Here is a 15,239-nt window from a genome sequence, read left to right as displayed (position 1 = left end):
CAGCCGGGCGTGGTGCTGGTCAACCACCCCCTTCGTGTGCCATGTTGGCCTTCACAGGTGCTCACGAACAGCACTTGCCTCAAAAGTCTGTTAAGGCTATTGGTGAGGGGGGGATCTTTGCCTTTGTGTCTATGTGTGTGTGTGTGTCCATGTACAGTCGCGGGAGCGGGAGTGTAGCGGTTAGCGCGCTGCACTACGAACCCGGCGACCCGAGTTCGATTCCCGCTCACGGCCAACACCAGTGATGATTATATTATCTGACCTGGTCCTGGGCCTCCACTAGGTCCACTCAGCCTCAAATGAGTACCTGGTGCGTTGTGTAAACATCGCCACTGGGAAGACAAAGGCGGTCGGGCGTGGCGCCGGCCACCCACCTCGTGTGCTGTGCCGGCCTTCATAGGTGCTCGCTAACAGCACTTGCTCCTACAGTTTGTTAAGCCTATACGGGGGATCTTTGTCTTTGTACAGCCACCATATATGCAATGATTAATTTCACACGTGTGTGCGTGTGTGTGTGCTCTGCGTTTATCTATCTCCTTCCACCCGTGCGCGTGCACAGTTGACATTCGCGAGATCAAAGAAATCAGGCCCGGGAAAAACTCGCGCGACTTTGAGCGGTACCAGGACGAGGCACGGAAGGTGGACGCCTTGCTGTGCTTCGTCGTCCTCTACGGCACCGAGTTCCGCCTCAAGACCCTCAGCATCGTCGGTGAGCGTCGCCCTTCCTTGTCCGGCATTTTCTTTTTTTTTTCAAACAAGAGCCCATTACTAAGCACGAGCGGATGACAGTCAGAATCCAGAACACGTTCCTTCGGAGTGGGCAGGTAGGACCTTGGTTGGACAGCGCATTCGTGCACGACAGACAGACAAATAATCCCTGGTGGGAAGTGTGGAACCTGTTGTTCCTCCCTGTATAAGTGTAGTGTATTGTGTCGTGCATAGTGTAGTGTGTAGGTTAAACGTTGAGTTTTATAAGGGCACCACAGAGTGACCAGCCCCTCTCCACCCAGCTCCACCCCTCCCACCCAGTTCCATTTTGTGAATGAAACATCGTCCGTCTCCTCATTGGCCCGAGTCGCGGTGGTCCCCCCCCCCCCACCACTAACACCCCCCTCTACCAACCCCAACCCACCGCTCCCATTGGTCGGCGCCCCGGAGCCAATGGGAGGGCTCTGGTGGGGCAGGGCTATGCACGACAGACAAATAATCCCTGGTGGGCAGTGTGGAACTGTTGTTCCTACCTGTAATATTTATTTATCCTGGAGGAATCCGATGAGCTATGAAGCTCTTTTACTCACGAATGTACAGTGAAGGGCACAGATCCAGAACGTTAAAACCAAAACAACGTTAGGAGCACAAAGAATAGGAAATGTATGAAAATCGTAAAAAAAATATAGACAAATAAAACGAAACTTTTTATTTCACAAGGTAAAGCCCGCTGAGTCGACCTTCATTTTCAGAAGCGACCTCGCCACAAGTGATAGCTCAACGTTAGTGGCTCAGCATCGTGTGGACATTTATAGCAGCCACGTCATCTAAATAATGCGAACGCCCTAGGCCAGGTCGCCACGGGGCGAGGGGAGGGAAGGGCGATTGGGTTTACTGCCCCCCTACTCGCGTACGGGTAGCGGTCGGGAATGTGGTAATTTTAGGGGAAGCAGAGGGAAGAGGGGGGGGGGGAGTTATAGATAATGTGCTGAGACAACCACAAAATATAATAACGGGGACGCGGCGAGTCAACTTGTTGGGAGTCTGTCCCCTGTGTATGGGATGACGTGTTGGGAGTCTGTCCCCTGTGTATGGGATGACGTGTTGGGAGTCTGTCCCCTGTGTATGGGATGGCGTGTTGGGAGTCTGTCTCCTGTGTATGGGATGGCGTGTTGGGAGTCTATCCCTTGTGTATGGGATGGCGTGTTGGGAGTCTGTCTCCTGTGTATGGGATGGCGTGTTGGGAGTCTATCCCTTGTGTATGGGATGGTGTGTTGGGAGTCTATCCTCTGTGTATGGGATGGTGTGTTGGGAGTCTATCCCTTGTGTATGGGATGGTGTGTTGGGAGTCTGTCCCCTGTGTATGGGATGGTGTGTTGGGAGTCTATCCCTTGTGTATGGGATGGTGTGTTGGGAGTCTATCCCTTGTGTATGGGATGGTGTGTTGGGAGTCTGTCCCCTGTGTATGGGATGGTGTGTTGGGAGTCTATCCTCTGTGTATGGGATGGTGTGTTGGGAGTCTATCCCTTGTGTATGGGATGGTGTGTTGGGAGTCTATCCCTTGTGTATGGGATGGTGTGTTGGGAGTCTATCCTCTGTGTATGGGATGGCGTGTTGGGAGTCTATCTCTTGTGTATGGGATGGTGTGTTGGGAGTCTGTCCCCTGTGTATGGGATGGTGTGTTGGGAGTCTATCCCTTGTGTATGGGATGGTGTGTTGGGAGTCTGTCTCCTGTGTATGGGATGGTGTGTTGGGAGTCTATCCCTTGTGTATGGGATGGTGTGTTGGGAGTCTATCCTCTGTGTATGGGATGGTGTGTTGGGAGTCTATCCCTTGTGTATGGGATGGAGTGTTGGGAGTCTGTCCCCTGTGTATGGGATGGTGTGTTGGGAGTCTATCCCTTGTGTATGGGATGGTGTGTTGGGAGTCTGTCTCCTGTGTATGGGATGGTGTGTTGGGAGTCTATCCCTTGTGTATGGGATGGTGTGTTGGGAGTCTGTCTCCTGTGTATGGGATGGTGTGTTGGGAGTCTGTCCCCTGTGTATGGGATGGTGTGTTGGGAGTCTATCCCTTGTGTATGGGATGGTGTGTTGGGAGTCTGTCTCCTGTGTATGGGATGGTGTGTTGGGAGTCTATCCCTTGTGTATGGGATGGTGTGTTGGGAGTCTATCCTCTGTGTATGGGATGGTGTGTTGGGAGTCTATCCCTTGTGTATGGGATGGCGTGTTGGGAGTCTGTCCCCTGTGTATGGGATGGTGTGTTGGGAGTCTGTCTCCTGTGTATGGGATGGTGTGTTGGGAGTCTATCCCTTGTGTATGGGATGGCGTGTTGGGAGTCTATCCCTTGTGTATGGGATGGTGTGTTGGGAGTCTGTCCCCTGTGTATGGGATGGCGTGTTGGGAGTCTGTCCCCTGTGTATGGGATGGTGTGTTGGGAGTCTATCCCCTGTGTATGGGATGGTGTGTTGGGAGTCTATCCCCTGTGTATGGGATGGTGTGTTGGGAGTCTATCCCCTGTGTATGGGATGGTGTGTTGGGAGTCTGTCCCCTGTGTATGGGATGGTGTGTTGGGAGTCTATCCCCTGTGTATGGGATGGTGTGTTGGGAGTCTGTCCCCTGTGTATGGGATGGTGTGTTGGGAGTCTGTCTCCTGTGTATGGGATGGTGTGTTGGGAGTCTGTCTCCTGTGTATGGGATGGTGTGTTGGGAGTCTATCCCTTGTGTATGGGATGGCGTGTTGGGAGTCTATCCCTTGTGTATGGGATGGTGTGTTGGGAGTCTGTCCCCTGTGTATGGGATGGTGTGTTGGGAGTCTGTCCCCTGTGTATGGGATGGTGTGTTGGGAGTCTATCCCTTGTGTATGGGATGGTGTGTTGGGAGTCTGTCTCCTGTGTATGGGATGGTGTGTTGGGAGTCTATCCCTTGTGTATGGGATGGCGTGTTGGGAGTCTATCCCTTGTGTATGGGATGGTGTGTTGGGAGTCTGTCCCCTGTGTATGGGATGGCGTGTTGGGAGTCTATCCCTTGTGTATGGGATGGTGTGTTGGGAGTCTATCCCCTGTGTATGGGATGGCGTGTTTGGCGATTAGTCCACACTTGCTATACTGCCCTCTCTCGATGAGCCAGGGTATGGGCACCTGCTCCACGCCCGCAGGAACAACATTTGCGCGGCGATCCCCCAACCCTCTCGCAACCTCCGATATTAGCTCGGTCGGCTACACACGGCGCGATAGAAGCCACGTGCGTGGCCACCGCTGCCCGCACCTTTGTAGGTTCACCGTCGTCGTCATCCTCCTGCTGCAGCGAGCGTCGTGGGCTGGATGCGAGAGGGACGTGCGTTGTGTGTCGTGTGTCAGCCGACAGCAAGGAGGAGGCCTCCGTTTGGGTGACGGGACTCAACTGGCTCCTGACGGACACTCTCTGGGCTCCGACCGCGCTACAGATAGAAAGGTGTGACGATCGCTCGCTTCCCTCGGGGGATGGGGGGGGGGGCGCGGGGGGGGGTGCCTCGGAACACGCGGAGGCAAACGGGGGGGGGGGGGGACGGTGTTATTTTTCTCGTCCGTAACGCCGTCCGTTGGGGAGAAGTCTTGCTCAACTCGGAGCGCTTTCTGTCTCGCTTTAGATCCCCGATTTTTGGATCTGACGGCACGTGGCAGTTTGCAACCTCCTCTTCTTGCTGCGTTCGCTAACCAGAGTCGGTGACCCCCTCCCCCCCCCCCCGCTTATGCGAGCACCGAGACGGTGCTCGGCTCCACTTCTATGGCAAAACAACCACCATTAACTTGCCCACAAAGTGTGGCAGTAATTTTATCAACGCCCGAGGGTTGATGGAGGCAGTCAACCCTCAAGCAGGATTCGAACTCTCGACCTTCCAATTGCGAGCCACTCGCTCTCCTGCTAGGCCACCCCGGCGAGGATAACGCTGCTGTTGCGTTACCAATGTCGGTACGGCATCTGCACGTTGCCTCTCGGCTACCCTAGTCTTGTGGACGAGAGCAGGTCCAATTAGCACGGTTGGCTATGTACAGTGCAAAAGAAGTTCAACGTTGAACTTGTTTTGCACTGTTCATACGGGTCGGAGTGCTTTTGAAATTCTGAACTTGGAAAGCGGCAATGTCCCTAAAGAAAGTGCTTATCAGCATTGCTAATCACCTGCCTATGATATGTGTGTGTAATGATATCACCCGCCTATGACTGTGTGTGTGTATCACGTGCCCTGCCTGTGATGAGTGTGTGTGTATCACCTGCCTATGACATATTCTTTGCCTCTGACATGTGTGTGTTTCGCCTGCCTATGACACGTATGTGTGTGTGCTTTTTATATATATATATCACCTGCCTATCACGTGTTTGTGTGTATCACCTACCCTGCCTGTGATGTCTATGTGTGTATGTATATCACCTACCTATGACATGTGTGTGTCTGACCTGCCTATGATGTGTGTGTCACCTGCGTGGACGTTGACAAGGATAAGGGAATTATAGATGAAGAGGGCGCAAATAAGCAAGGAGAGATGCACGTTTAGAATGAGACGCAGAGACGGCTAGAAGAGCACGTGGGTTAGAGAACGAAGAAACGAGTGAGAAAGACGTCGTATTGACCCACGGAGAAAAGTAAGAGGGCTTGGGACCGGGACACATCGTGAGAAGGGACGATGGTCTGTGACCGGCAGCCGCAGGAGGTCACATGCGCCCCAGAGGGACGTCCACCGCGGAGGTGGAGTGATGAAACGAGCTCGTGTGCAGGCTCGTAGGCGGATCGTCACATCGCGGGAACGTGAGATGTGGCGACGGCGTGGGGAGGCCTTCATCCGGCAGAGGATCGATCATGGCCGATGATGGTGATTACAGTGGCCGACTGCCACTACGACAAAATACGTCCCTCTGTTTCTCCACAGCGGCTTGGGTTGCGGCAGCGCGTAGACGACACGATGTGCAGTAAATACAAGTCGTATTAGGCGTGTGTGTGTGTGTGCGTGCGCGAGCATGCGTGTGCGTGCACGCTAGCATACGTGTGCATGCGTCTGATGTCACCGAGTGGGAGCGGTAGTGTAGCGGTTAGCGACGTTTTGGTATGAACCTGGCGACCCGGGTTCGATTCCCGCTCATAGCCAACACCAACAGTGACGATTATCTGAACCGTGCTGGGCCTTCCCTATGTTGACTCGGCCTCAAATGAGTACCTGGTGCAGTAGTGTGTAAACATCGCCACTGGGGAGACAAAGGCGGCCGGACGTGATGCTGGACACCCACCCCCCTCGTGTGCCGTGCCGGCCTTCATCGGTGCTACTCACTCGCGGCACTTGCCCCGGCAGTCTGTTAAAGCTACACGGGGGAGGAGCAGGCGTTGATCTTTATCTTTGTTGTCTGATTGTCACCTTACAGGTGGCTGAGGAAGCAGTTCTACGCGATGGACAGGAACCGGGGAAACGGGTGAGTCCGCGTCACCGCGGTTCTTGCGTTATCGCCCAGGCGTGTCGGGTACCATCCGAGCGGTCGGGCGGTCAGTCGGCCGGGCATCGGTTGGCCCGCGGATCGGTCGCGGGTCGGCCGGCGTCGGTTGGCCGATGGTCGGCCGCGGGTCGGCCGGCGTCGGTTGGCCGATGGTCGGCCGCGGGTCGGCCGGCGTCGGTTGGCCGATGGTCGGCCGTGGGTCGGTCGGCCTCGGGCCTGCCTTGGGCCGGCCGCGGGTCGGCCATCAGTCGGTCGGCCAGCCAGGGTGTGGCGAGTTCCGACTTTTTTTATGGTCCCATGAAATCGCCGGTTCCAAGAACCCAGAGATTTTGTGAATATCCGCCCTAAAGGGGGATAATACGAGGTGTATGTCACAGTGGGCTCATTCGGTTTGCTCTAATTCGTTGTAGTGGGGTGGGGGCAGGGGGTACAGCTGGGGGGAGGGGGTTTAACAATTGAACAGGAAAAGGTTTTGAGAAGCGGGCCGTGATCGTCTGTGGGCGCCGCGCGATTGGCCGCCAGTGTGTACCCCCGCCCCCCCCCCACCACCGCCGTGCGAGAGCCTCGCTTGCGTGCTGCTCCTTTCCCATTGGATGGGCATCAATTACACGTTCCTATGGAGGGGAGAGGTAGTGTCGAGTCTCTCCTGTCGCACGAACAAGTGCGTTGTTTCGGTCGCCCGTTGTGGTAATGCAGTGCTTGCGAGGCAAGGGTTGGTGGGTCGCGCGTGCGTACATTCGCGAAACGTTCATGCCAGCTGGGAGATGCAAGTTTTGTCCGGCAGGCGGGTAGTCCAGTAAGTGGCGTGGCGACGTTGAAACCCGTCTGTGCGCGGACCTTTTGCGTGTTATATCACCCCAGTGCACCGTGGGTTTTCTCCTGCCACTGCAGTTTTCCCTCCCGCATGTAAAACGCTCTTTCATCACGTCGTGCAGGGTTACGTCAACGGACGTCTGCACAAGCACCTCCCCCCCCCCTCCCCCAATGCCGCGTACGTGAGTCGGCGATTTCTGTGCCGGAGCAGATGTTAAACCTGTACGAAACGAAAAACTAAACTATTTTTATTTTACCAGGTAAGGCCCCACTGAGCTATGTAGCTCTTTTTCAGAAGTGACTTGGCCACAAATGATAGCTCAGCGAAAGTAGCTTATCACGTGGACATTTATAGCAGCCAAATACTCTAAATGCGCATTGATTTTAAGTGTGGAGGGAAAAACCGGAGGACTCGGAGAAAAATCCACGCGACCATGGGGAGAAAGACACGCAAACTCAAAATATATGGACGTCAGGGTTGGGATTGACCCACGATCTCCTGTATACCAGGCGAGGTAGTTAGCATCTCGCCACCGCGTGTTTGAAGCAAAATAGAACGGCTCGCACATCTGCACGAATTATTTTTCTTTTTTTCTTTCCCTCTTTGTTCAGTTCGGGCTGGAAAATACGGAGAATAGCGGCTGGAAATGTTTTTCTCTCTCTCTCTTTTTTTCCCCTTTCTTTCCACAATCCCAAAAATAGGACAAAGGAAATCTGTGCCTTGCTGATAACACAGCAGTGCAGGAAGGGATCTTTTTTATCATGGGACTTGAAGAGTTGAGAGAGGGGGTTTTTGTGCGCATGGACAGGAAGTAGCTACGCGATGATTGACCCCCACTCCCCGCGTGATTCCGCGTGCGACCACGATTCTGGGGTAACAATTCAACTAAAAACTAAAGGCAGACTTTTTAATATATAATTTTACCAGCTGAGGCTCACTAAGCTACATAGCTATTTTTCAGAAGCGACCTGCCCACAAATGATAGCTCAACGAAGCGACTTTTCACGTGGAAAGTTATAGCAGCCAAATACGCGCGATGTTGATTCTAAATGTGGAGGGAAAAACCGGAGGACCCGGAGAAAAATCCACGTGACCACGGGGAGAACACGCAAACTCCAAATAAACAGGCGTCAGGGGTTGGGATCGAACCCACCGCCTCCTTGGAAACCAGGCGAGGTAGTTAACATCTCCCCACTGTGGTGCCCTCGCCATCGTGGTGATTCCATGCACACTATAACTTGTGCAGTAGGATTAACAGTCAACAGTGGCTTCTGGGTTCCCGCGAGCCGTTCGTAGGCACATGCACAAGCGTCCACGGCAAAGGTGCAGTCCCTGCAATTACTTGCGCTCGCGACTGCCGTCGGAAGGGCCTAGTGCTAGAGATCGCTCCTCTACAGGGTATTTAGCCGACCCATGCCATGCTGGACCGGCGTTTTTGGAGTTGCCCACGGCGTTTTTACCCCGGCCTTTTCGCGCCCGTTAAACGCCGTTGCGTTGTCTGCAGGGTGAATCGCAAGGACCTGAAGGCTATGCTGCCGCAGCTGAACTTCAAGTTGCCGAACACGCGGCAACTGCGGGACAAGTTTGCGGTAACCCGCGACGGCCGCGCTGTCGCTCGCCCTCCATCGCTTTACCGTCGGTTCGGAGTTCGGAAAGTGACTTGGCGTTCATGAGCTCGGTTACGTCGCGTGACAAAATCCGCTCGCCGACAGCCGCGATGAAGTCCCACGAAGGTTAACGACCATCCGCGTGCTTTGCGTGCTGCATAGCAACAGTTGAGTTCCCATTGTCATTCTACTGCTGGATGACGGGCTCCGCACCGCGTGACGTGCCGATTGTTTGGCCTAAGGTTTTTCTATTAAACCTTCCTTCGTGTGAGCACACAACAAGTGAGATTAACACGCAGTAGGCTTTCGCGACCAATATTATCCTTAATGGAGGTTGATGATGCTAGTTGTAATAACTGGCGAAACGTCGCACTCGAATTGAATATGCTGTGGGTTTACTCTCCAACACACCGGCGTGCTGAACTCGTAACAAATCGGCACATTTTGTTAACGTGACAAACCTTAATAATTGGCCGTGTCAGGTGGTGGCGGATTTAACGACACATTAATATTTACGCGATCTAACCCAACAAAAAAACCTCTTATGGACACAACGAGCGCTTTTTGTTCACAACAACAACAAAAGTATGCTCGCGCACATTTATTATTTTTTCAAACACAAATGTTTAGTTTTTTTGTTAACGTCTTTTGCAGGAAGTGGAAGCGAGGAAGGGGGAGATTTCCTTCACGCAGTTTGTGGCCTTTTACAAAAACCTCATGTTCGACGCGCAAAGATCGGTGAGGCTCCGCGGGAATGTCTGCGCACGCTCGCCCGGCCTTCACGGCACGCGTGCTCGCCCACGCTTTACCGGGCGCGGTGCCGTCGACCTGTGAGCCGACCGGCGGCGGTGATGGTGACTAAGCCGCTACACTACGTGGCCGGCCTCCGTGATCCTACCGCCATGGAGGCAGCAGGAGAGGGTTGGCGGATCGCACACCGATGATGTTGCGAAACTCCCTTGCCGTGGTCGTCGCGGAGGGCGCCGTACGACGGTGCGGCAGCAGTGTGGACTCCACCTGTTCCTTCCGTGTGGGATTGAGTGTTTCCCCCTCGCACGTGTGGGTGCTCTGGTTTCCTCCCACGTGTATGGACACTCATTAATTGACCGATAACACCGTAATATACAGAGGACCCACTGAGCTTGGGCAATTGTTGGTGCTGGCTCAACGCGTGGCTGCTGCTGTTGCTGCTGCTGTTGCTGCTGCTGTTGCTGCTGCTGCTGTTTCTGCTGTTGCTGCTGCTGTTGCTGCTGCTGTTGCTGCTGCTGTTGCTGCTGCTGCTGTTGCTGTTGCTGCTGCTGTTGCTGCTGCTGTTGCTGCTGCTGTTGCTGCTGCTGTTGCTGCTGTTGTTGCTGCTGCTGCTGCTGGCTGCTGCTGCTGTTGCTGCTGCTGACTGCTGCTGCTGTTGCTGCTGCTGTTGCCGCTGCTGTTGCTGCTGCTGCTGATGCTGCTACTGTTGCTGCTGCTGCTGTTGCTGCTGCTCTTTCGCTGGTTGTCTGTGGTTCCCCCTTGCACGCCTCCCGAGTCATCCTCTCTCTTCGAGAGCGAGCAAATTCTCTGCGGTGCACTACAAGTTGGGGGTTGGCGGCTCTCGCAGACACATTTGGACGAGGTGGCTGCGATGGAGCTTGTTGACGTGGTCGTGGTCGGCCTTCGGCTTCCCACTGCTGAAACAAAAGCCCCCCTCCATTTTCTCCCATTTCTTTCGTTCCTCAGTTGCTTGTGCCACAAGTGGCGGAATGTTAATTCCCTCACGTGGTATACAGGAGGTCGTGGGTTGGATCCCGACACTGACGATGCCTGCACATTTGGAGTTTGCATGTTTTCTCTCTTTCTTTCTCTCCCCCCTTGGTCGCGTTGATTTTTTTCTCCGGGTCCTCCGGTTTTTCCTTCCACCTTTCAGAATCAACATCACGTGTTTAGAGTATTTGGCTGATACAAATTTCCACGCGATGGTAAGCCGCTTCGTTGAGCGATAATTTGTGGCCAGGTTGCTTCTGACAAAGAGCTACGTAGCTCAGTGGGCCTTACCTGGTAAAATCAAAAACGGTTTCGTCTTAGTGCCTGGTCATGGCCCTCTCTTCCGCCGTCTCCCTCTTCCGCTGTCTCCCTCTGATCCTCTTCCCCTTTCTCGGTCTCCTCCACCCATAGTTCACTTTTGCTTGGTCTCACCTCTCATTCGGCTGTTGCTCACGACGCCCAGTTCCAATTGGCGCCCATTGTCCTGCCAATTCTTGCTCGATTTTTTGTTGTTGTTGTTGCTTACACGGGCGACTTGTCAGACGTACCTCTTGAGTCTACAAACTATAAAACTGCATTAAATCAAATATCTCGTTTACATGTTAACATTTGTTTGCACGCTACATGCGATATAACAGATACGTTGGTGATGATTCTGCTGCTGTGTTGGCAGTGGCGCACAAGCACAATACACAAACATCGTGTGTGTGTGTGGCCATAAAAGTAAAAAATATATTATCGGCAACGTTTCGGGAAATTAGTGTAATGTATATTGAACGTCTTTCGCAGCCAACCTCGCTGAACGGAGATGGGCCTTTTTCACAGCGTGGCTAAACCTTAAATCATGCCTCTTCTCCTGTCTTACAGATCGTTGAGCAGATAGACTTCTGCGTCCCTCTTCGGTAAGTTCTAAATAAATCCCCCACACCCGCTCCCCTCCCACCCACCGCTTTATTTGTATCCCAGCACAGTTATCATCACAGCCATTATCATGGAGACCGAATGGATTTATTTATTTTCATTTATTTTCTCTGCGATTATTTTTTTTCTCGTTATTTATGTATTCATTTTTTATTTGCTAATTAGTGGGGTTTTGTTTGTGTATTATCTGTGTACGGAACTGGGTAATTGATGTGCAGCGTTGTGGGATGCCATTGCATGAATGATGATAAATAAAATTAATAATTATTATCATTTGTAGTAAAGGGTGGATTTTGTTGTAACATTTGTGTGTGTGTATTGTCAATTTTCGGCTATACGGGGGGAGGTCTTTGTTTAAAAAAAATGTTATTTAGTTCAAACCAACACTACTAGCCATCAAAAAGCCATAAAAATACTAAAAACACAACTCCATTTTCAATGCCTCAGAGCAAATATTAGCACCAAGGTATAAACTCGTCTGCAGTGCCCAGGGAAGTGGCCCATCTGGCCATTAAGAGCGGGAACCACGTGTGGCCTGGTCAGTTGTATTCATCGTCTATAAACTAGCAATCCAAACGTTGTTAAGCATATTAAATGCTGGCCACAAATGAACCACAATACCGTGCTGGTCTCGTCAAGGAGCATAAACCATCACGCGAACTCCGGTCATCCTCGCAGCAGTGGCGGCTTTTGGCTGCTAGCCATCAGACGAAGACGGCCACCGCATCATCGTGCGCTTTCAGATGCGCTTCTGTGGCCGTCTGGAACGCTCTTCCTTCCGATATCAGGAAACCACTGGAGCAATGCACTTTAAAATCTAGATTTAAAACTAATTTCTTTACAACTGCTTTTCGTGTTTAGTTCACCATACAAATTCAGATTCCAAAGAACACAGGATGAGATGTTACTATCCTTTGTGCAAGCACTTCCAAGAGTTCATGAACAGTGAGCCTGGTGAAATTTGGGGAGCGCATCGTCAGTAGTGAACCTTTGGTTCCTAGGGTGTTTCGGCCTTTCATACTATACACCCTCCCCAAAGGCGGCCAGCGACAGGGTGATCAATCCTACGCTTGCGTCCCATTCCCAATTAGTCATAGGAGTTGCCTTGTTGTTGATAGCCAGCATCCCATGGGACTATGCATGGCAGGGGCGTCCTCCTCCCTGAGTCAAGTATTGTTGACTGCATACCTCCTGGCCCTCTCACTTTGGGGCCCAGCTGGGGTCTTTCCTCTTCATCCAGAGCCACTGACTGCTGCCTTCTGCCGCCTCCGATACAGCTCTGATTGCCGAACGCTGGCTCTGGCCCTTAATTCCCAGGTCTCTAAGCAGTCTGGTTGTAGATGTTGCCACAAAACCTCTGCAGCCCACCTCCACTGGTCGGACTTCTGTGTTCCAGCCATGATGCCGTGCTTCGGCAGCTAGATCGGCATAGCGCAGATGTTTTCGCTCATAAGCCTCATCTACTGAGTCCTCCCAGGGTACTGTGAGCTCAATGATGAAGACCTTCTTGAGCGAACGGGACCAGAGCACCATGTCAGGTCTTAGGGTGGTGGTTGCGATCTCCGGAGGAAACACAAGTTGCCGGCCAATGTCAGCTAGCATTTTCCAGTCGCGGGCCAAGCGCAGCTGGTCTCGCTCTATTGGTGTAGAACATGCATAAATGTTTGTTTTGCGGTGTCATGTGTACAATTTCACCTGTGCAGGCATCTACAAATGATAAACTAAGCTTTTTATTATTTTTATTTTACCACGTCAGGCCCACGGAGCTATACAGCTCTTTTTCAGAAATGGCCTGGCCACACATTATAGCTCAACGAAGTGGCTTATCACGTGGAAATTTGTAGGAGCCAAATACTTGATGCTAAATGAGGCTGGAAAAACGCGACTATGGGGAGAACATGCAGACTCCATATATACGGCAGGCGTCTGGGTTGGGATCGAGCCCGTGACCTCTTGTATACCAGGCGAGGCAGTTAACATCTCTCCACCGCGTCTCTCACTGGCATGCCGACGTTGTCTCGCCCCACGCGTCCGTGACCCCGTGTGTCCGTGACCCCGCGTGTTCGTGACCCCGCGTGTCCGTGACCCCGCGTGTCTGTGACCCCGCATGTCCACGACCCCGCGTGTCCGTGACTCCGTGTGTCCGTGACCCCGTGTGTCTCCGACCCCGTGTGTCCGTGACCCCGTGTGTCTGTGACCCCACCTGTCTCCGACCCTGCGTGTCCGTGACCCCGCGTGTCCGTGACCCCGCGTGCCCGTGACCCCGTTTGTCCGTGACCCCGTGTGTCCGTGACCCCACCTGTCCCCGACCCCGCGTGTCCGTGACCCCGCGTGTCCGTGATCCCGCGTGTCCGTGACCCCGCGTGTCCGTGACCCCGCGTGTCCCCGACCCCCGCGTGTCTGTAACCCCACGTGTCCCCGACCCCTGTGTGCCGTCCAGGAACTCGGAGCGGCCGGACGTCTGCTCCGTAACGCTACACGACTTCCAGAGGTTTCTGCAAATCGAGCAGAAGGTGAGGGCATGAACGTTTGAGCTGATGTTGTTTAGCCCGCTGTGAATTCGAGGGGCTGGGGATAGAGCCTCATTTGCAGGATTGACCTGGGGCCGATGATGATTTTTCCTCCATAATACAGTTTTTTTTTTGGTTAGATCGCGTAAATATAAAAATGTGTCGAGAAACCCGCCACCACCCGACGTGTAAACCGAACGTGCCAATTCGTTACTGGTGCAGCACATAGGTGTTTTGGAGAGCGAAGCCACAACCCAAAAAAACCCTGTATTGTGGATGATATTTGTCGCGAAAGCCTACGCGTTAAAGATGATTCTTCCTGGCAATTGTGTGGGCCCTGACGCCACTGGCACACGTCAGCCTACTCTTGCGAATTACGTCAGGGGATCTTCACTGTCCACTGTGAAAGCAGACGGCACGTATTGTCACGGTTATTACACCCACCGCAGTATCAACCAGGGCGGCCGTAGTGCAGATACCCTGATTTGTACAGATAAGTCGCCAGGATGCAGAGTCGCGATTTAGAAGATTCAAGAATAGTTTTTCATCAGGGTTATACTGTCATTTAGTATTGTTTGTGTTGTCCATCTCACTTCTTCGTTTCATATAATCGGAATCAGAATCTTTATTTATCCTGGAGGAATCTCCGTGGTCCTGTCTAGCTCTGCTCGTTACGTTAAGTCCAGGTGGAGTAGAATCGCATTGGTTTGTGCTATGGAGCTGACTATCCGAGTTCGATGCCCGGCCATGGCTAACATCAGCAGCAAGTGATGTCTGAGCTGGCCCCGTGACCCCATCAGTAGCAGCCTATAATAGCAAACAATGGGAGCTGTTGCCATGCAACAGCTCCGCATAGCGGTAATGAGACGTGTCGCACAGCAAACCAAGCAACAGCAACCGCCATTAGGCACCAAGTGATGGTGGTGTCACCATGGCACTTGTACCAGACTAAGTGCACTTTCAGGCCACATGAAGTGTTGAAGGCTCGCTGCTGGGCAGGAGGTCGCGGGACAAACCCAGGTGCTATAGGTTGATTGACTGAGATGACCGGCAGATGGCACCACCTGTGGTGCCAACTTGCTACCGTTTTAGCCACCCGACGCTCCGCTCGTTGTTGTGAACGTCGCTCCTCTGCCCTCTGCTGTTGTTGAAGGGTGACCGCCTCCAACTGCCCAGTAGGGTCCTTCACACGCAAGTGAATAACAAAAACAATAATAATCCTCCTGACTAATAACAATAAAAGGAATACCTTTGAAAACTGTAGGTCGCTGCAAGTTGTTCAAGTAAATACCAGACCGTGTCTCCGAATCAGAATCAGTATTTATCTTGGAGGAATCTGATGAGCTATAAAGCTCGCTTTCACAGATCTCCAGTCGGGGCGGGTAAGAACATAACACCACCAGTACGCAAACACGATAGGAGTGCAAATGACAAGAAAGGTAAACAAATCACTCAAAAACATCAAAATAAAACTAAACCATCC

At 52.7% G+C, this 15,239-nt stretch overlaps 1 protein-coding gene across 1 annotated transcript in view; it reads left to right on the top strand.

Annotated features, from left to right (window-relative positions):
- PLCG1 (phospholipase C gamma 1) overlaps positions 1–15,239 on the top strand; it is a 72,125-nt gene that overhangs the window by 23,146 nt on the left and 33,740 nt on the right. Inside the window, exons 3-9 of the mRNA XM_078617736.1 lie at positions 560–709; positions 4,064–4,157; positions 6,096–6,143; positions 8,483–8,567; positions 9,240–9,323; positions 11,193–11,227; positions 13,687–13,759. Of these exons, the coding sequence (XP_078473862.1) occupies positions 560–709; positions 4,064–4,157; positions 6,096–6,143; positions 8,483–8,567; positions 9,240–9,323; positions 11,193–11,227; positions 13,687–13,759 (569 nt within the window). The remainder of the gene's footprint in view (positions 1–559; positions 710–4,063; positions 4,158–6,095; positions 6,144–8,482; positions 8,568–9,239; positions 9,324–11,192; positions 11,228–13,686; positions 13,760–15,239) is intronic.

The sequence above is a fragment of the Lampetra planeri genome, chromosome 54, assembly GCF_965212315.1.
Source record: "Lampetra planeri chromosome 54, kcLamPlan1.2.h2, whole genome shotgun sequence".
Lineage (NCBI taxonomy): Eukaryota > Metazoa > Chordata > Hyperoartia > Petromyzontiformes > Petromyzontidae > Lampetra > Lampetra planeri.
Note: the sequence above shows the minus strand (reverse complement) of the source record. Positions and strands in the feature narration are given on the sequence as shown.